At 46.0% G+C, this 22349-nt stretch overlaps 1 protein-coding gene across 4 annotated transcripts in view; it reads right to left on the bottom strand.

Moving 5' to 3' along the window:
• TUT4 (terminal uridylyl transferase 4) overlaps positions 1 to 22349 on the bottom strand; it is an 81495-nt gene that overhangs the window by 19594 nt on the left and 39552 nt on the right. For all 4 annotated transcript variants that reach the window (XM_054980056.1, XM_054980055.1, XM_054980057.1 and 1 more), the window contains 6 exons: positions 10989 to 11139; positions 10483 to 10569; positions 7813 to 7916; positions 7614 to 7671; positions 7416 to 7519; positions 789 to 878 (listed from right to left, as the gene is read on the bottom strand). In XM_054980056.1, coding sequence (XP_054836031.1) covers positions 789 to 878; positions 7416 to 7519; positions 7614 to 7671; positions 7813 to 7916; positions 10483 to 10569; positions 10989 to 11139 — 594 coding nt within the window. The remainder of the gene's footprint in view (positions 1 to 788; positions 879 to 7415; positions 7520 to 7613; positions 7672 to 7812; positions 7917 to 10482; positions 10570 to 10988; positions 11140 to 22349) is intronic.

Genomic DNA, 22349 nt, shown 5'->3' with positions numbered 1-22349 from the left:
TGGTATACAGTATGAGAAGTGTGTAAAAATTCAATCACTGCATTCACTTTAAGTCTTCCATCATACAGACATCCAAATGCCAATAATGATTATGAAACCTTAATTTTATGGCAGGATTTGAGTCCAGTGGCACCTTAGAGACCAACAAAATATTCAGGGTATGAGCTTTCGAGTGTTAAAGCTCTGTTCTTCAGATATGTATCTGAAATTTCACCCCCTTCCCCTCCAGGCTGCGGCCTCTCGGTCTGCATAGCTATTACTCCATGTGGTCCCACAATTATTGAATAAATTTTTCTGGGCTTGGGAAAACTGCTGGGAGGAGAAAAAGCCACAAAAATCAGTGACTACCAAAAATCAGTAATGGGATCCAACCCATTACCGTTGCAAACAGAAGAGGAAGTGAGAAACAGTTCCATAAAACCAGGTAAGAAAATATTGGAATTGGACTTGCAAGACTTTGTGTTGATCATTTGTAACCGCTCCCCCCAAAACTTTCTCAAACATTCAGAAGTATCTAGAACAGGCTGGTTGCCTGTTTCTGTATTAATTTTACTTTCAACTACAACCTTTCTCACTTGTCTGGATTAAACTTCAATTTATTTACTCTCACTCCTCACAACATACTGATGTAATATTTCTACAGCCTCTCTGGATTTATATGGAAAGGAAAGGAGCTGAACGCCCACAAGTTCAGTGTATCATTTTCAAAACAACATGATCAATTACTTGGAACAGGAATCACCTAGCACATCAACCTATACACTAAAGTTATACTTGTTATAGATTACCTTTGCAAAAACTTTCATTGTGTATCCCAAGTATTGCACTCTTGGATCAATGGCTGCATAGGTTGCAAGCATTCTTGTGTTGTGCTGTGCCTAAAAACCAAGTCAAGAATTTAGATACCAAACTGGAGTTCAATACATTATCATTTGCAATCCAATTTATGAAGTACTACCCAACAAAAATCTATGCACATTTACATAACAAAATTTGAGGATGGTCACAAGTAGACATGGGCGCGAACCCAAAAAAATTAATGAACCAGCGATTTGCGGTTCGGTGCCAACAACGATCCCGAGATCGCAAACCGCAACAATCATTTCCCGTTACCAAACCGGTTCGCGGTTCACTGGGCGCGGAATGGCCCCCGTGGCACTTACAGAGGCCATATTCCCGGGGAGTCTTTTGCAGCCTCTCCTACAGCCATCAACCAAGTTTGGACAAGATTGCAAAAGGGATCTTGGAGTTATACCCTCTCCAAACCAAGGCCCCAGGAAACTCCCACTCAACACAATTAGAACCACCGGTTGACGTTGGCCCAGTGTACAGAAGGTGGGTATTGATGGCGGCCATGGGGAGGTGGCAACAAGCCACCTCCCCTTTAGGGGGTGGGGGGTCTGGCCGCTCGCCAGCAGCACCCCCCATGTGCCCGCCCGACAGGCCAAAGAAGAACGCGCTGGTATTCCCAGCATGGGTGGGAGAGGACAATTCATTCGAACGGGGGCCTGATCCCCCAGCAAGCGAGGGTCCTCACCCGAGGGTCCCACTGAGGAACAGTGCGGCAGCAGCTGACAGCACCCACTTTCCTGCCTTGCCGGAAAGGACAGGAGGGAGAGATGTCATTTGGAGGGGAAGTAGGAAGATCCACCAACAGCTGCGAGGCCTCCTCCGAAGCTCCCACTGAGCTACTCTGTGGTGGCAGCTGACAGTACCTACCTTCCTGCCTTGCCAGAAAGGATGGGAGGGAGAGGACCTGTCATGTGGGGGTAAGTGGGAAGATCCCCCTGCAACCGCCAGTCCAAAGTGGAGCGCACTGGTATTCCCAGCACAGGCCGGAAGAAGGGTGATGACGGCGGCCGCTGGGCCTAGCTACCACGGGGAACCAGCAATGAGCCACCTCCCCTTTAGAGGGCAGGGGGTCTGTCCGCTCGCCGATGGCACCCCCCATGGAAGGATGGGAGGGAGAGGAGATGTCGTTTGGAGGGGTCAGAGTGCTCCAGAGAGGGACAGGTCGAAAGAGGGTCTGTGAAGTCAGAAGATCCTAACAGCCGCGAGGCCTCCTCCGAGGATCCCACTAAGGAACTTTGCAGCAGCAGCCAGCATCAACCACCTTCTTGCTTTTGTGGAAAGGATGGAATAGGACAGGACCGGAGAGGTCATTGGGAGGGGGACTCAGTGTTCCGCAGAAAGCGAGGTGAGAAGAGGGACGGTGTACTTGTGTGGGAGAGGAGGGCCGAGCCCGAGGCTTCCGGTCCGCATTGCGCAGCAGGACCGGGACAGAGGGATCCTACATCCACCCTGAAGGAGTGCGCAGACTGCTGTGGCTTGTCCGCTCCCCCTGTGTCACAGTGGAGGCTGTCACCAGCATCACTCACCTTCCTGCCTTTGCGGAAAGGATGTGACTGGTCGTGGCAGCATTACCCATTCACCCATGCCCAGAGGGGACTGCCACTGCTGTTGGCAGGGGCCACCGTGATGTGCAATTTTATGAGCAACAGCAGTTGATCTGTCCCTCATGGCCCAAAGCTGAAGCATCATACAGCACCCACCATCTGGCCTTCACGGAAAGGGTGTGAGGGCGAGGGACCCATTCCCCCCTGCTCAGAGGGGGCAGCAGGTGCCCATGGAAAGGGGGGGTACCGTGCGGCGCCACACTAACACCAGCTACAGCTCCTGAGCTGCCCCTCGTGCCCAAAAGCAGCAGCGGCAGACCTCAACCACCTTCCTGCCTTCGCGGAAAGGACACGTGACTGGTCGTGGGTCCCGTACCCCCCATGCACAGAGATGACAAAAGGTACACGTGGATAGGGGTGCACCATGCAGCTCAAACCTGTCAAGCTCAGTAAAAGCTTCTGAGCTGCCCCTTGGGGTCCAAAGCAGCGGCAGCAGACAGCACCCAACTTCCTGCCTTCGTGGAAAGGGTGGGAGGGACCCATTCCCCCCTGCTTAGAGGGGACACCAGGTGCCATGGAAAGGGGGGTACCATACGGTGCCACTTTCACATCGGCAACAGCAGCATAGCTGTTCCTCGTGCCCAAAAGCGGCATCAGCTGGCAGCACCACACCTTCCTGCCTTCGCGGAAAGGATGTCCTCTGGTGCCAGGGCTGCTGCCAGGCCCTGGGGCCAAGCTCGGTGGGTACCTCGGCTGAGGGCTCACATTAGTGCCTGATCTGTTCAGGTCTGTGGGAGTGGTGGGCTAGGGCTCTAGTCTGTCCCTCCCTCTGGTGCCAGGGCTGCTGCCAGGCCCTGGGGCAAAGTTCGGTGGGCACCTTGGCTGAGGGCTCACAGTGTCATCTCCTTTCTTCTCCTCAATTGTTGTTTGCTGGCACTATGAGGCTTCGGGTGGGGGACAAGAGTGGTCGTGGGGGGAAGTGCAGAGATTGTCCCAGTTGCAACATGGGAAACAGTGCTGTGCAGGACTCTGGAGCAGCAGAGACTCCCGCTCCCCCAAAATCACCAGTTGCGGCTGTGGAGGAGGCCGAAGAGGTCTTGTCGGTGGCAGAAGAGGAACTCCTGAAAATTTTGGGGGAGGAGGAGGCTGAGGGATCCTTGGAGGAATGGTTGGGGTTTGAGGAATCATCCAGCCCATCCCCATCCCAAACTACCAGTAGTGCTGTCCCTGCCTGCAGTCCACCCATCACTCCGTCTTCCATTGCCAGCTCCGTGGCACATCCAGCAGCAAACCTTCGTCCTCCCTCCCCTGGAACCGTTAGTGGGCCACGGTTCAACCTCAATGTTTGGAGGCACTTTCGGTCCCTTCCTACTGACCCCCGCATGGTGCGGTGCTGTGTGTATGAGGGCCTGGTGCACAGGGGCAATGACCCAAAGCACCTGTCATCAACGGCCCTGACCTGGCACCTGAAGAGGCACCACCTGAGCCTGTGGTCTCTGTCCTCGGCCAGCATAACATCCGTTGGGGGGAGACAGAGGGCCACCAGCTCATGAAATGATTGCTGGCGCCTGAGTGTCTGGCTTCCCGAACCGCGGCCAAACGCACCGAACCAGGCTTTTACCAACCGCTGATTCGTTGGCCATGGCCGATAACAAACCGCCGGATCACGATCGCGCGATTGCCATTTTCGTGGGTTTTTGAAGTTCGTAATGCGGTTCATGCCCATCTCTAGTCACAAGATAGCATAGTTCAAAATACAATCAGATGCAAATATACAAGGTGACTGTAAAGTTATTTATAGGTGGAACACATTCTGAAGGAAAGACCACAGTTGTTTCTGCACCTTCATAACTGTCCTCCTAATAAGAAGAGAAAGTAAGGCTAAGTATTTTGGCCAACATTTATTCAAATGGCATGAAAATGGTAGCTCTTTTTCATTTCAGTCAAGCTTTTAAAAACTGCACCATACTGCAATTTGAAGGAATTATTTAATGGTAGAATATGATCAGCTTGCTGATACACTGACTACAGTCAAGTGTGAAGGTGCTAATAAATGATACACGGATTGGATGCAGCTAAAAAGCCTGCAGAAAGAATTAGCTGATCAAATCTCTTCTGGACCTTTCCCTGCAGCTGACCATTTGTCCCGATAGTCCCCTCTGAAGGTCAGGGGCCCTAGTGAATAAAACAAATCCCAGTATGGGAGGCTACAGTGAGGGAGAAATGTGTGAAATCACCTCCTCTTCTCCCCTTTGCCAGCAAAGGTTCCCAGTGGAAGAGGAAGAGATTTTTAATCCCCCCCACTCAGCTCCACTATACAGTGGTGTAATTCTTCATGAGGATTTCCAGACCCTCAGAACAGATTTTCAGAACAAAGAGCAGACTTCAGGGGGAAGGTAGGGAAAGATCTGCCCCACCCACTCCTCAGGCAAGCTTTTCTACTGGATTCAACCCAGCAACTGTGGTAAGGACTCTTACTTAAATCTAAGAGTCATTTAGATGTCTTGTTTCTTCAAATGGTACCATCTGTACATCTGAATTCCTGTGTGGCAAAGGTACTTTAAAAAACTGTCTCAGTTGAGAAAAAATAGAAAAAAGTCCAACAGCACCTTTAAGACTAACCAACTTTACTGTAGCATAAGCTTTCGAGAATTACAGTTCTCTTCTTCAGATGCATGGACGGTAAGAAGAAACTGGTCAGATATATTGGTGGAGAGGGGAGGGGGGAGTAGATGCAATCAGTAGCTTCTGATAATGCCTCTGCTTCTGATAATGAAATCAGTTACTTCTGATAATGAGATAACCATTCATAGTCTCTATTCAATCCAAGCCTGACTGACTCAAATTTACATATGAATTCCAATTCAGCAGTTTTCCCATTGGATTCTGGTTTTGAAAGGTTTCTGTTGAACTACAGTGACCTTGATGGAATGTCCTGGTAGATTGAAGTGTTCTCCCACTGGTTTCTGGATGTTGCCATTTTTAATGTCAGATTTGTATCCATATATTCCAAACCAGGTAACCCAAGATTCCCCAATCTACAGGTTAATGGCACAGCCATGGGAACACGCATGGCACCACAATATGCTAACATATTCATGGCGGACTTAGAGCAACGCTTCCTCAGCTACCATCCACTGAAACCACTCCTGTACTTGAGATTCTTGGATGACATTTTCATCATTTGGACCCATGGGAAGGAAGCCCTTGAGAGATTTCATCAGGACTTTAACAACTTTCACCCTACTATCAACCTGAGCCTGGACCTCTCTACATAACAGGTATACTTCCTGGACACCACTGTACAACTACATAATGGACAAATAAATACCACCTTATACTGGAAACCCACCAACCGATACTCATATCTACATGCCTCCAGCTACCACCCTAAACATACCACTCAGTTGACTGTCTACAGCCAAGCCTTACATTACAATCGTATCTGCTCCAATGCTCTTGTTCGGGACTCCCACTTAAGAGATTCACAACAAGCATTTTTGGGGCTACAGTACCCACCAAATGAAGTGAGGAAACAAATCGACAGGGCCAGACTAGTACCCAGAAACAGCCTACTCCAGGACAAACCTAAAGGAATTAACAACAGAACACCACTGGTTGTTATCTATAGTTCCCAGCTCAAACCCATCCAACGTATCATCAGTGATCTACAACTCATCCTGGAAAATGATGCCTCTCTCTCACAAGCCCTGGGTGGAAGACCTCTCCTTGCCTACAGACAGCCCCCTAACCTTAAATGACTTCTCACTTACAACCATGAATCAGCTAGCAGAGTCACCAGCACAGGTACCAGACCCTGCAACAAACCCAGATGCCAGCTCTACCCTCATATCTACCCTGGAAATACAATTACAGGACCCAATGGCATCAACTACACTATCTCTGGCTCTTACAGCTGCTCATCCTCCAATGTGATATATGCCCTCATGTGCCAGCAATGTCCATCTGCTCTGTACATTGGACAAACCAGCCAACCTCTGCGCAAAAGAATAAATGGACACAAATCTGACATTAAAAATGGCAACATCCAGAAACCAGTGGGAGAACACTTCAATCTACCAGGACATTCCATCAAGGACTTAAAGGTCACTGTAGTTCAACAGAAACCTTTCAAAAACAGAATCCAACGGGGAAACTGCTGAATTGGAATTCATATGTAAATTTGAGTCAGTCAGGCGTGGATTGAATAGAGACTATGAATGGTTATCTCATTATCAGAAGTAACTGATTTCATTATCAGAAGCAAACTGATCCCATTATCAGAAGCTACTGATTGCATCTACTCCCCCTTCCCCTCTCCACCTATATATCTGACCAGTTTCTTCTTACCCTCCATGCATCTGAAGAAGAGAACAGTGATTCTCGAAAGCATATGCTATAGTAAAGTTGGTTAGTCTTAAAGGTGCTACTGGACTTTTTTCTATTTTTGCTACTACAGACTAACATGGCTAACTCCTCTGGATCTATACGACCAGTTGAGAAAAGCTTTCATGAAACTCTGCTTCCAAGCAACACTTTTGGACATATATTGATGTTGGGTATTTTGAAGGTTCAAAACTTGGGGGGGGGGGGGGGAGTTGGTGTTGGATCTAGGCAAACTTATAAACTGTTAGAAGTTGTTAAGAAAATTTAATGTACATAACGGAAATGTGTTATACTGATCACCTGATATAAACCTACAACTTCAGTGTCCCTATTTTATGGTCCTGGATTTTCTGATTTCCCCCTAATACTTGTAACTTCTGCAGTACAAATGAATAGACCATTTATACACACTGTGTTCCTCTGTGCCCTTCTATTAGTCCCTCCTCTTTTTATAGTGACTTATGGCTATATACAAATAAAGACAAACTAATTAATGTTTTATGAAACACAGTCCCCTTTTTCATTTCAACTTTGCCCTAGACATTTTAAATATTACTTGCAACTTTTAAACTTGAAAAAATTAGCACGAACAGACAAGTTTTCACCCATCACTAGGAACAGTGCTTTACTTGCCAGTGTATTGTATAAGCTGATGTCTCCTTCTAAGCCGCTTCGTCTGTGCTCAAATTTTACTATAGGCACTTTGGCTGTGGTTATAGGCAGAATGTTTCTTAAACCTGAGAAGGAAAGGTTTCAGCATGTAAACTACTTCCTATAACAGAATAGTCATATAAATCAAATGGCCATGCAACACAAAATCAATACACATACCTGGGTGCTTCTTAAGAACCTTTGCCAAATTTTCAATAATTTCCTTACAATTTAATTTCTAGATAAAATAAATAAAGGTCAAAGTTACTGCTTACACAGACCTTCTTTTAAAAATTCAGATACAAGCAAGCACTTTGAATACACCTGTGATAGTATTATAAATCTTCCTTTAATTAATTTTCAAAAACAGAAGTCCTACCTCTGCATTTTCATGGCCTTCAAGTGTCATGCAAATATCCAAATCACTGTCTCGGAATCCAAATCCATTCTTTGAAGAGCCAAATAGGCACAACCTGGCTTTGTCTGACCAAAAGAATAAGTGGCACAGATTTTGCACTACCATTAGACTTGCTTACAACAGAAAACTGTTAACTTACATTTGAGGTCAGGATAATATTCAGCAGATTTCATAGACAGAAGAACATTTAAATCCGTATCTGTGCAGAATATACATAGCTACTGACACATGTCTTGCTACATTTACCAAACTACATCACCATTTCCAATGCCCAAAAGAACAAAGAAACCCTTTAATGTTGCAATGTAATTATAAATAAAATGTACATACTTGTTACTTAAAAATTATTTCTGTTGAAGAATCATAGATTTACCACAGTATAATGAGCTTCAGGAGTTTACAATGGCCAAACTAAACTGAGTGTAAGAAACACAATGGTTATGACTTTTTTTCCAAGATATAAAACACACAAACACTACTTCGTTATAATTTATTTACTTCATGTATACCCCCCCCTTTTGTCCCAATGGGGACTCAAAGTGGCTTAAATATTCTCTTCTTCTCCATTTAATCCTCACAATAACCCTGTGAAGTAGGATATGCTGAGAGTATGTGCCAGTTCCAAAGTAACCCAGCAAGTCTCCAAGGCAGAGTGGAGACTCAAACCTGGGTCTCCCAGATCCTAGTCTAACACTCTAACTACTGTGCCATGCTGTAGTTAATAACTGATCAATGTAGCTAATAATTAATCAATAATCTCACTCTGCTTAATTTTTTTCATTAGTTTATGAACTTGATGTCAATTTCTTAACTCTGAGGACATGGAATATTTAGAACATCTTCTTAAGGGATGAGCCATTCCAAAATAGATGTTCTTTGACATCTGATGGCTGAAAATCACTTCAGCCTGAATATATTCAATAGTGTTCCTGCTATTAAAGGCATCGGTTTGGATCTAAAGTGACACCAGCAAAGCTCCACTAACAGAACTTTCCCCTTCATACTATAACCACTGAGTTCCCCAATGCAGCTCCAGGAGGACCGGGGATCCTCAGGAGGAACACTGGTGGAAATGAAATGAGGCTCTGCAGTGGGAAGGCGGAATCAACAAAGAGAGTAGAAGGCATTTACTAGCATAAGTGACCTTCGGATACACACACAAACATGCATGCAGACACGCACGCGCACACATATATATGCAAAGCCAAACTTCAAGAATATCATCAATATATCTGTCAATGTTGCCTCATCTTCAAATACTTAAATCTGTGGATCAGGGCCATGTTCAGACAAAACATTTCTTTTTACAGACCTGGGACAACCCCCAGGTTTGCAGAAAAATCTGAACACTTTTTTTTAAAAGGCAAGGAATTAAAATTCTTAAAAATAAAAAAATAGCAAGATCTCACTATATTCCATTAAGCAATCTCAGCCACCATCCAAGATGTATTGGAAGCGATGGGGGGGGGGGGGGGAGACGACACAGCTGGGAGGAAAAGATACTGACAGCAAGGGGTAATGGGAAATTTAATGCTCACAATGTTTGTTTGGGATGGGACTGGAGGGAGACTCCCATGCTGCCAAGCATTCGGCAAACCTCAGCAGTGGGGGGGAGACTTCCAGCAAAAAGCAGCAAGCAGCACTGGCCAGAAAAAAATGGAGGAGAATTGTCTGCCTTTTTTGTTCTTTCCTACACGCATGCAAGAGACAAGGTGAGCAAGGGCAGTGCTCCTTTCTTTATAAACAGATGGGGTGGGGGAGACAGAAGAGACTTCCAGCTGGTAGTGTTTGGAGGCAGCTGCCACAGAAGATTGCAAACACCAACAGCCAGGAAGAAGTGGAGGCACTGCTGCTTTTTCTGTTCTTCCCCACAATGAAGAGAAGATGAGCAATGTCTACACTAGTTTCTCTGATCTTTCCCACTTGGTGCTTCAGCGCTTGCAGGGAAAGAAGTTAGGCAAGCAGTGGCAGCTGTGGGGAGGCAGCAACAACATCTTCCAACTCTCCTCCCCCCAACACCGATAACAAACATGATCAAGAACTTATTACTCAACTCCTCTGGCTGGTAAAGACTTATTACTCAACTCCTCCTGGTGGAAAAGAGGAAGAAGTGGCTGAGGAAAGAGGAGCAACAGGAAGGCTTTGGACCAGAGTTGAGGGGGGACAGAGTGTGTGGAAGGAAAAAGATGGGAAGTGGTGGTCGTGGGAGGAAAGGCGACAGAAAGGTGGCTGGGATGTTAGAAGCCAGAAGAAAATTTCCCCGTGACTTTCTCTCAGGTTTCACTTGCATAGTTGTATTCTTTATATTCTATTGATTTAATTCTAAAATTAAATTTTAGATGCACCTGATATCTGTACTGATGTTTTAAAATTATGTATTTCAATATGGATATATTGTTAATGTATTATTTTATATTAATACAGTGTATTGATCTTAGCGTATTTGATGCTTTGCTATGATCTACCCTACATGCCAGGACACATAGGATATAAATATTTTAAACAAAAAATAAACAGAGCTGAAAAGCATAGGCTAGACAATAGCAAAAATATGGACTATGTATCTTATCAAATATTTATATATCACCTTTGAAAACAACAGATATGCTTTAAAACTTTTCTGTTACATACCATTGTATTCTTTTCGAATAAACCTTTCCAGACTTGCCAGAATCTGCTCTCGGTTTTGTTGTTCCAAGAAAGGAGGTGACAATTCATCTAAACAAAAAAAACTGAGTGAGACATATACCTAGCTAATCATCAAATACAACCATTTTTAACATTGGTTACTTTTATTATTCCATAGGTCTTCACTAGATCCTTGTAGAAAAGGCATTTTACATTTAGGAAGTAAATTCTCTCTTTAACTATCAGACAAAACTCTTAAGGAAGTTTTAAAGCTCTGAGCAAATGCTGTAGAATCCACAATCCTTGACCATCAAAACCACTTTTCTCATCACTTTGGACTATACCCACTGCCCTGATAATCTTACTGTAACCTAGAACATCTCATGAAAGTAACTTTTCCCCATTGCCTTCAGCAGGGGAATCCTTTAGTTTATAACTGTGTATCAGTCCTGTATCATTAAATTTTAAAACAGAATTCACAATTTGAACAGCAGCAAAACTGTACTTACCAAAACACCTTTTACAAACTAGATCAAGTATTTCTCTAAATCTACTTGTCATTGGTGGTAGTGGCTTCAGATCAATTTTCTTAAAATCCTCTGGGCAATCATTTTTGGAATGGCCATCCCTTTTGCAGATACTGCATACTATAGTTGGGGGCTATGGAAAAATTTTAAAAAGTTTATTTTAAAATTGTTCGCCTGAGATTTTCCTAACAATACCTGGTATGTTTCAGTGGTAATTTTGTTTAACTGTCAACTGAACACACTGCACACCTTTTGGGAGGGGGGGTTCCACTATCTTTCAAGCCTGCTTTTATAAAAGAAATTGGAATAAGCACACCACTGTACACCGCTCGTGTACAGTCTGCACTGGAAGCTGTAATTAACACTGTTTCCTGCCATGTCAAAGTTCAATTCAAATGACACTAATCTGAAGCACACAAGATGGAGAGCAAAAGTAAAGGAGGTGCGGAGGAGAATGAGGAACATCCATGGAGAGATTTGATTACAGGTGTCCTTACAGTGTCCCTAATTTTTTTCTTTACTGAACAATAAGTTCACAGAAAATAGCATCTGAGCTTTACTCAAATGTATACATATTACTTAATTATGCTATCATTCTTATTACTTAATATTTAATAGTAAAATGAGTGAGTGGTTGATACCAGTAATGAAAGTAGTAAAACCAGGCCACCTACAGATTGGACAGGGATTTTGATGCAGTAGCAACTCCCTATATGTATTAAAATATGGTTTTGTAAATTAAGCAAAAGGAAAAACAAACAAAGCATGAGGAGAAAGCACCCTCTAATAGACGCAGAATGTAAAGAGCAACTTAGAATCTGTTAAAGTACTGCGGGAGGGACAGGAACCAGGAAGATGGAGAACTAGCTTGCTGAAGCCCTGATAACTTACAGAATCCCAAAGAAGTGGATGAGGAAATGGATTTTAAAATGTTTTCCCTCTCCCCCGCCATTCCTCATGGGCTAACAGCTACCAGCAAAATTCATGACTCTGTCCTGATGCAAATGGAACCACACACAAGCAAGAAGTTTTTTGCTTTCCTGAAAATAGGCAAAAAATATTGGACTCCCTATTCACTTCAAAAATCCAGGTTGTGTGTGGGGGGAAGGTGAACCCTCCAGTAAGGCAGAAACAGAACCATGTCCTGGCAGCATGAGTGCATGGCACAGGCACAAATCTTCAGTTTCCTTGGTGATCATTAGGAGGGAAGCAAGTGGCTTGCTATCTGTTTCACTTTAGTATACAGCCCCGCAGAGAAGAACAATTGCTGGAAGGGGAGAAATACAATCATGTTTACTTCTCCTTGCCCCAAAGTTCACCATCACCTTCCATAAAGATCCTTTCAACTGTAAAGAAGCTGAAATCAGCATCTGTGGACTAATTAGAATGAGAGGACACTTTTGTTCACTCCTAATAATTAATCCTAATTAATACCTTTCAAATTACCATTTATACTGTGAAGGTAGTACCCCCTAACAGCTGCCAAGTAGCCCCCATAACAATTGAAAGGAATAGGTGACAAAAGGGGTTTGGGAATATGCATGTGATATTGCATCTTCCTGGTCCATATTGACTTATTCAACTAAGGTCATAGTGAAGCAAGTGTCAAACCACTTGAATCACCTCAGCATAAAAGCCAACAAATTGTTGGGGGAGAAAATAGGGAGGGTTCCTTCCTCTGTGATTCCAAGAGATGTGTGATTTGGGTTCAGGATTCGGCTCTCCCTGCAGGCCAGATGGAATTTAAAGGGCCCTTTCCTGCCTTCAGCCAGCCCGCGGGGGAAGGGGGAATCTCCCTGCGGGCCAGCTGGCATTTACGGACCCTTCCCCTGCTGCTCGAGCAGGGAAAGGGCCCTTTAAATGCCAGCTGGCCGGTGGGGGAATCCTCCCCCACTGGCCAGCTGAAGCAGGGTAAGTCCTGCTGCCACTTATTTCACCTGATGGGAGGGGAAGGAGGGAACCCTCTCCTCCCCCTCCCATCAGGTGAAATAAGCGGTGGGGCGGGAAGTTTCAGTGTGCTCCAAATCTTTACAGATCATACTGAACCAGGGCAATAAGCAGTTGGAAATCGCTTATTTCCAATTCTGTTTCCCGCTTCGAAAGTTCCAAAGCAGGAAAACCGAATCTTCCCATCCCTGCACACCTCTACTCTTAACTGTCCTCTAACGACTCCCTGAGTTTAATGTAGATTGGACTTCAAGGGGCCATTTTATGCCTCCCCCCAAAGAAAGTGCCCCGGCCACCTCCCATCTCCATTATTCATATGGGGATAACTATGGGAGCTATCCAGGGGGATGGGGATGGCATTTTGCAAAAGAACTCTATAAATTTTTTAGTGGACATACCCTTGACTGTCCTCTAAAGACCCCTCAAATTTCAAGAAGATTGGATCCTGGGGGGGAGGCATTTTATAGCCCACCCCAAAGGTGCCCCCACACACCCCATTTGTTTCTATTTTGGGGGGAAACTGACTACCACTGTAGAAACCCATGGATCATGGCTTCCCCAAGGTCTAATCCCCCTAAAACCTGGAGGGTCTTTAGAGGACAGTTAGGAGTAGTCCCCTGCAAATTTGGTGGATTTTGGACCTTGGACCTCCTGGATTTTTTAGGTGGAGGCTTCATTTTGGTTCTGTCTGGTATGGAGACTGTAATTGGGAGTGTGCCTGTGGCAGGTGGCTGGTGATGCTTTCTTGGGGGGCGGCATAAAATGGCCCCTGAACTCCATTAATTTGGGCGGGGGGGGGAGGTGGTTAGAGGTCAGGGGTATGGCAACTGACAATTTTTGTAGATTTCTTTTGCAAAATGCAAATCCCCCCCCCCAAAAAAACCCCAGCTTCCCCTGAGCAGGCTGACCACCCACTCTCAGTAAATTTCTATTGTGGGGAAAACTGAATTCCACTGTAGAAACACATAGATCATGCCCCCACCCCACCCTGGTTCAATCTCCCTGAAACTTGGGAGGTTTTTAGAGGACAGTTAGGACTAGGTCCCCTGCAAATTGGGTAGATTTTTCTCACTTGGTTAATTCCCTTAGTTTTCCCTGTAGGGAATAATGGAGATTGGAGGTGAATAGGGGGACCTTCTTTGAGGGGCTATAAAATGGTCCACCTAAGTCCAATCTTCATGGGACTTGGGGAGTCTAGAGAGGAAAGTCAGGGGTATGTCCTCTGAAAGTTTTGTAGATTTATTGTGTAAAATGCCACCCCCATCCTCCTGGATAGCCCCATATTTTCCCCATAGGGAATAATGGAGAATGGAGATGGATAGGGGCACCTTTTGGGGGGAGCTATAACATGGCCCCCTGAAGTCAAATCTTTATGAAAACAGAGTTGCGCTTACCGTAACTACTGTTCATTGACGTCTTCTGTGCAGACACACACGGGACTGCACCTGCGCAGGCCTGCCGACCGGATTTTTCTTTTCTAGCTAACATCCACTAGGGGGCGCACGTCCGATCCAATGCGTATGCGCGGCCGTTTCCCGCCCGAGCGACATTGGGTGACGTCGCCCCCCTTCCCCTCAGTTTCTCCTTTGCTGCCGAATGCCTTCACATTATCTGGAAGAACACAGCGGGGTAGGAGGGAGGGTTGTGTGTCTGCACAGAAGACGTCAATGAACAGTAGTTACAGTAAGCGCAACTCTGTTTTCACTGTCCGTCTTCTGTGCAGCCCCACATGGGAGACTCACAAGCCACTTACCCAGGAGGCGGGCATGTGTTCTCACTGAAAAAGAGACTGAAGTACTGCTTGACCAACAGCAGCCTCTTTCCTTTCCCACACATCTAGAGCATAATGCTTAGCAAACGTTTCAGAAGACGACCACGTTGCAGCCCTGCAGATGTCTTGCAAGGGCACGCCCCTAAGGAAAGCCGCAGAGGCAGCTTGCGCTCTGGTGGAATGAGCTTTTACTTCCAGAGGGCAAGGTAATTTAGCGTGCGAGTAGCAGGCTCTAACAGTCTGAGTAACCCAGCGAGAAATAGCTGTAGCAGCTTTTCCCTTCCTGGGCCCATAATAGCACACAAACAGCTGTTTGGCACTCCTAAACTGTGACGTACGTTGGAGGTAAAATAAAATAGCCCTTCTCACATCCAAGGAATGTAAGGCCCTTTCAGAGTTATCGGAAGGGTCAGGAAAAAAGATAGGCAGGACAATGTCCTGTGAAGTATGAAACTGAGTGGAGACCTTAGGTCTAAAACGACGGTCAGGTCTCAGAACCACTTTATTTTGATGGACCTTTAAAAAGGGAGGATCCCACCTTAGGGCCGCCAACTCGCTAACTCTGCGAGCAGATGTAATGGCTATCAAGAAAGCCACTTTCCAGAACAACCATTTTAATTCACAAGTAGCCAGTGGTTCGAAGGGCGATTTCATAAGCCCCACCAATACTACTTGCAGTGACCATTGGGGAACAATTCCCTTGACATGTGGATACATGTTATATAACCCCTTTAAAAAAGATTTTGACAAACTGTGGGAGAACACTGTCTTCCCATCTATCTTAGGATGGAAGGCTGAAATGGCCGCCAAATAAACTTTAATAGAGGAATTAGAGAGTCCCCCGTCCTTTAGAGACAGGAGGAACTCAAACACAGACGATAACTGGCACTCCCAAACATTCACTCCTTTCTCATCAGCCCAGGCCTCAAAACGCCTCCATTTAGCTGAGTATGACCTGCAAGTAGTGTCTCTACGTGCATTCAGCAAAATTTCAGCTACCCTGTCAGACATCCCTTCCGTCCCTGAATGTGCCAAGCAGTGAGGTTGAGTTTGGGTAGGTCGTGATACCAAACCCCCCTGTCGGACAGAAGGTCCGGGTTCAGTGTGAACCGATAATATGACCCCTGTGAAAGCTGCATGACATGTTGGAACCAAGCTTGTCTGGGCCAGAAGGGCGCTACTAGAATTAAGTGCGGCCCATCTCTCTGAATCTTGCTGACGACCCGAGACAATAGTGGGAACGGAGGGAAGGCATAAAACAGGTGCCCTGTCCAGGGTATCTGGAACGCGTCCCCTAGGGAATGGTGACCTAGACCGCCCCTGGAACAGAATTGTGGGGCCTTCTTGTTGGTCTCTGACGCAAAGAGGTCTATGTCTGGAAACCCCCAGTCCCAAAAGATGGCGTTCAGGTAATTGTCTGCTACGGTCCATTCGTAGCTGTCGAATCGCATCCGACTCAGTTTGTCTGCAATGACATTGGTGGTGCCAGGAATATGGACCGCATGAATGAACACGCCTCTGTCCATGGCCCATTCCCAAATCCAAACGGCCTCGTCGCAGAGGGCCTTGGAAGTAGTGCCCCCTTGCTTGTTCAGGTAGAACATCGTGGTGCAATTGTCCGTGAGCACCTGAACGGATTTCTGCTGCAGCGTGTCTGCGAATGCGATAAGGGCATAACGGACCGCTCTCAATTCTAGCAGGTTAATGTGATCTTCCCTTTCCTGCTCTGACCAAACCCCATGTGCCCTAAGGGGACCACACTGGGCTCCCCATCCTATCGTGGAGGCATCAGTCGAGATTGTGATTTCGGTTTGGATAGACCCAAATGCAACACCCCCAAGGAGGTTAGCCTCATCAAGCCACCAACGTAAGGCCTGGACAATCCCTCTGGGGATGGAATACCGCTTATTCTGGGACTCATGTTCAAAATCATGAACCGATAGGAACCACAGCTGGAGAGGTCGCATGTGCAACCGGGCCATAGGGGTGACTGCTGTAGAAGAAGCCATAAGGCCCAGCAGCCTCTGAATAGCCGTTATGGATTGGAACCTACATCTTGAAAAAAGATTCACCATCCTGCCAATCTTTAGTGCGCGCTCCCTGGGCAGAAAACCTGTTAACATCACCATCCAGTTCCATACCGATAAACAGTATTCTCCTGGACGGGGTAAGGTTAGACTTTTTCAGGTTAACCAAAAGTCCTAACCGGGAGCAGGTAACTAGTACTTTATCAATTTGGACCAGGAGTGCATCAGCAGATGGTGCTGCCAAAAGCCAATCATCAAGATAGGGATAGATGGTGCAAACTCGTTCCCTCAGGTATGCAACCACAACAGCCATACATTTAGAAAAAACTCGGGGGGCTGTTGAGAGTCCAAAGGGGGGCACCTGGTAATGGTAGGCCTTATTGTTACAAAGGAATCTAAGGTATTTCCTATGATCAGGATGGATGACATTATGGAAGTATGCGTCCCTGAGATCCAGGACGGCGAACCACATGTCCTCGGGCATTAACTGGAGGACTGTATTCAAGGTAAGCATCCTGAATCGCTTAACGAGAACGAATTTGGTTGTTGTGGGTTTTCTGGGCTGTATTGCCGTGGTCTTGGCATTGTAGTTCCTGACGTTTCGCCAGCAGCTGTGGCTCACAAGATGCCAGCCACAGCTGCTGGCGAAACGTCAGGAACTACAATGCCAAGACCACGGCAATACAGCCCGGAAAACCCACAACAACCATCGTTCTCCGGCCGTGAAAGCCTTCGACAATACATCGAGAACGAATTTATTCAATTCTCTCAGGTCTAAAATGGGTCGTACCCCGCCATCCTTCTTGTCTACAAGGAACATCCTAGAGTAAAAACCCAAGAGGGGGTCCTGAGGGAGTACCTCCTGCACGGCCCCCTTCTCCAGCAGTGCTACAACCTCAGACTGTAACTTATCAGAAGAGGATTGTACTGAGTGGTCAGGAAGAGACAACACTGGGTAAACATCAAACTGAATTTTATAGCCAACTGTAACGATGTTAAGAACTCAACTATCAGAGGTAATCTCTGCCCATGCCGATGCAAACTGAACCAATCTGTTTCCAAACACGACAGACTGTTCGAATTCTAGTCAGAACTGCTTAGGTTGCATTGCTGACTCTTTGGCATCGTGGGCTTGTTGATTACGACGCGGGCGGTAGGTAGGCCTCCGGCGCTGAAAGGAACTTGCAGGCGGCTGGAAATGCCTGTAGGACCCATAACGTGGATACGGCTGGTATCTCTGCTGTCGCCCACGATAGCCCTGCGAGGAACGATACTGGAATCGATTCTCGGTGAACGGCCTGGTTGGGAGAATACCGTAGGAGTGGGCTGTGAGCCGATCTTTACATTTTTGCGATAGGTATTCATCCGTCTTGGATGAGAACAGAGATTGACCTTCGAAAGGCAGATTCTCCACTCTGTTTCGTGTCTCGACAGGCAGAGCCGTTATGCGGAGCCACGCGTGTCTGCAAAGCACGATGGATGATGCTAATGCTCTCACCGAGGTATCAACAGTGTCGCGGCCAGCATTTATCTGTTGTCTTGACAGTCGCAGGGCCTCATCCAGAGCCACCTTTGCCAACACCCTCTGGACTGCAGGGAGTTTTTCCATGAAGGCCGCCATGCGGTTTCAGAGGAAAATTTGATAGGCCCCCATGATGGCCGAATAGTTGGAGATTTTCAGCGTCAGGGCCGCAGAAGAGTATAATTTCTTGCCCAAGGAGTCTAATTTTCTGCTCTCCTTGTCGATGGGCACAGCATAAGACCCTTGGCGTTGACGGGTCTGCATTTCCTCAGTAATGAGGGAAGAAGGAGGTGGATGCGCAAAGAGATACGTACAGACGTCATCTCTTGTCTTGTACAGAGCCTCTAGCTTGCGAGACGTCGGGAACACAGAAGCCGGCTTATCACAGATGTTGGTAATGATTTCCACCAAGCCTTTGGTGAACGGGAAAGCAATGGTTGGAGGATTCCCAGACTGGACATACTGTAGGATCTTTTCTTTTGGTTTAGGATCCACAGCAGAGATCTTGATGTCGAGAGAACGGGCCATTCGGACAATCTGCTCCGTATAGAGCCGGTAGTCCTCTGATGGTGACACACGACTGGTCCCAATGATGATGTCATCAGGTGACTGGTCAGATGGAGGGCTTGGGCTCGGGCCCTGGTAAGGTTCAGGCTGTTGGTAAGGCGAGACACGCCCGGGAGAGCCATAGTGGGAGAACTCACTCCGAGCATCACCCCAATACTCTCTGCCAAAAGATGGAGAGCTTGCATACAGGGAGCCCTCCCTGTCATATCCACTCCGAGGGCCGCGATAAGGTGGGTCCTCTCTACCTGCATAGGCACCAGCATGCCACTTCTGGGCCATCCGAGGTGGAGCGTCGGGCAAGTCACCATCATCATCAGTGGAGTGGTACAACGGAGGTGACAGGTGCGGTGACGGAGTCGAGGGCTTCTCCCAGAGCACCTCATCCGTTTGGACCGAAGCCGACTGCCTGTGCTTCGATTTCTTTTTTGCCTTCTTCTCGCCCTTGGAGGCTGAGGTCTGGTCGGCGCTTCGGTTCCGGTCCATCGGAACCGGCTGTGTCAAGGTGGGCGATGGATCCGATGCCTTCGGTTCCGACCGGGCACTCGTCTTCGGAACGAGGCTAGCACGCGCCGATTCAGTCAGCTACGGATCCGACGACGTCGACTCCGACGTCGGATCCGACGGCTTGGGAACCGATCCAGCCGGGATGTTCGGATCCGATGAAGTCCTCGGCACCTTCGGAGCCGGTGTGGCATGCGGTTCCGACCTCGTCGGAGACCTGAAATGGTGTCGCTTTCGAGTCGGATCCGACTTCGGGGTCAAGTGTTTGCGACCCGACGTGGAGCCCGCAGCATCCTTCGGATCCGAGGTTGGGGTCAGGGCCTGTCGGGGCCGATCTGGCGAGCGAGAGCGCGAGGTGGAAGCGGCGCTCCGGACAGATCCCATCACCGAAGGGGTTTCGGCCATCCCACTAGCCGGTGGTGGCCCCTCCGGGGTATCAGGGGTTCCCGAAGCCCGCATAGCCCTTCTCCACAGTAGGGCATTCAATCTGTTTGCCCTCTCAGCCCTGGCCTTCGGGGTGAACCGTTGGCAATGCTCACATTTTTCCACAATGTGTCCTTCACCCAAGCACTCGAGGCAAACGGAATGACTGTCCGTCCTCGTCATCTTTGTAGAACAAGTCAAACAGCGCTTAAACAACGACTTCTCCGACATTCCTGGACAGAGATAGAACGATCTCTCACGAAAAAAAGGTCTCCTCACACAGCGGACAGCTAGATCTTTACTGGTCGGCGGCAAAGAAGAAACTGAGGGGAAGGGGGGCGACGTCGCCCAATGTTGCTCGGGCGGGAAACGGCCGCGCATGCACTTTGGATCGGACGTGCGCCCCCTAGTGGACGTTAGCTAGAAAAGAAAAATCCGGTCGGCAGGCCTGCGCAGGCGCAGTCCCATGTGGGGCTGCACAGAAAACGGACAGTGAACTTTGGGTGGTTCTGAGAGGATAGTTAGGAATATATTCCCCAGCAAATTTGGTATTATTCAGTAAAAAAAATGTCCCTGTCCCCCCCCAGGCCCCTGAATATCCAGGAATGGTATTTCCCATTGGAAACAATGGCCAAAGCTTACCAAATAATACTGAAGCAGCTTCAGAAACCTGAAGCAAGAAACTGAGTTGAGATTTTCCCAAAAAAATTTCCCACGTTTGTAATACCAAAGCGGGAAACCCAAATCTTTTCCTGTGCACACCCCTCCAACTGGTTATTCCCTATCGGAACACTGATAATTTTGTGAGTGTGTGTACACATGAGAGAAGGGGCCTATGATGCTGCAATGGAGACTGCAATGCACTGCTGTGTGCCAACATTTGGAAATACTACAACAAAGCAGAGAGAGAAAGAAAAAAAGAATTGGTGGTTGCAATAGGACAATAAGAAACAATGTAAGAAATCTGATGCAGAGAATAAGCGCAGATACTTGTAACGTTGTAGAGAAGAGCCATATTGTTGGATCCAATCCTGTATTTTTAATTCAATATTTTTACTTCAAAAATATATACTCATTCTTGCTGAATTTTAGATTGAGAATAAATTACCAGGTTGGAAACATTCCAGGTGCTTAGATGGCACAAAAAACTTGATGTTGTCCTGTAAATATTTTCTCAGCTGTGTACAGGCAAGTGCTTCAGAGTTTGATATTGGCTTCTAAATATTATATACATTTTACCAGGCTAAAACAGTACTTTTTAAGCATTTTAATTTCTAACCCTTTTTCTAAGACTATAAGATCTATATTTTAACATATCCAGAATACTTGGCAACAGCTAACATATAATTTATATTGCAACTGCATATTTTCATAATCACAAATCCTCCCTTTTGATTCATAATTGTCTACCATGTCAACAATCAGAAAAAACTGAAGTGTTTCTTAACACAAAAAAGTCAGAAAGCCTGGTTTTCACAAAAGTACAAATCACTCAAAATATTTTTAATTTTTAAAATCAAGACAATGGTTCCTGCAAAAATAAAGATAAATCACAAAGGTTTATAATGTAACAAATGTTCGTGATTCAGCATGTTCTATCATCTTTGGCCATGCTGCAGTTTATTCTGGCATATTCATAAAAGACAGTTAAAAGTTTACATACTAAAGTTTATTACCAAAGTGGTAATAAAAGACAGTGGGGATTATTATACAGCTTGGATACAAACTGTTATAAAACTTGTATATTATATGATAAATTATAAGAATAAAGAAATGTCAAAAGCAAATACATCTTCAGAGACAGTGAAGACAGAAGAAAAGTGATTATCAGGAAACTATTGCCCACATTTATAATTAAAGGTCAGGGTGTGAGTACAAGACCCAGAAATTTTGAAATATTAGAATCAAGAAGCTATATTGTGGCCAAAGCCAAATCATAACTGTGAAATATATAAGTGGTGTGAATAAAGGTGGCATCTGGTGACAGGTGCTATCTTACTTTTTATTGTAACAGGTAAATTTTTGTATGCAGGTATGTAATGCAGTTGTTCAATATGATGGGTGATACAGTGTATTACACTTTAAGCAATGAAACTACTATACAGATCTTGTAGAACAGCAAGATTCGAGTCCACCTGCACCTTAAAGACCAACATGATTTTAAGCTTTTGAGTCACAGCTCCTTTTGTCAGATACAGATCTTTAGACACATCTTGTATATACTGCATGAATGTTACTAAAATACCTATAAAGCCAGAGAAACTGCCACAGGATGGAAGGGTTTTTCCTAATGTGATTATTTTTGCTGAAATAAGAATCAAGCGCTACATTACACCAGCCTTGAGCATATATAGTGGTGGGGCAGAAAAGCATTAGCCACAGCAATCTAGGTAAGCAAGTTTAAGTAGGTCTACTCAGAAGTAAGTCCCATTTTATTCAGTGGGACTTACTCCCAGGAAAGTATTCTTAGGAGTGCAGCATATTTTTCTCTGGTTTGAGGGAAAGCAGCATATTGTAGCTGATGCCAGTTTCAAGATGCTCTGCTGTAAGAGAGACAAACCATTCAGACAAGAAGTCATGCTCCT

The sequence above is a fragment of the Eublepharis macularius genome, chromosome 5 (genome assembly GCF_028583425.1).
Source record: "Eublepharis macularius isolate TG4126 chromosome 5, MPM_Emac_v1.0, whole genome shotgun sequence".
Taxonomy (NCBI): Eukaryota; Metazoa; Chordata; class Lepidosauria; order Squamata; family Eublepharidae; genus Eublepharis; species Eublepharis macularius.
Note: the sequence above shows the minus strand (reverse complement) of the source record. Positions and strands in the feature narration are given on the sequence as shown.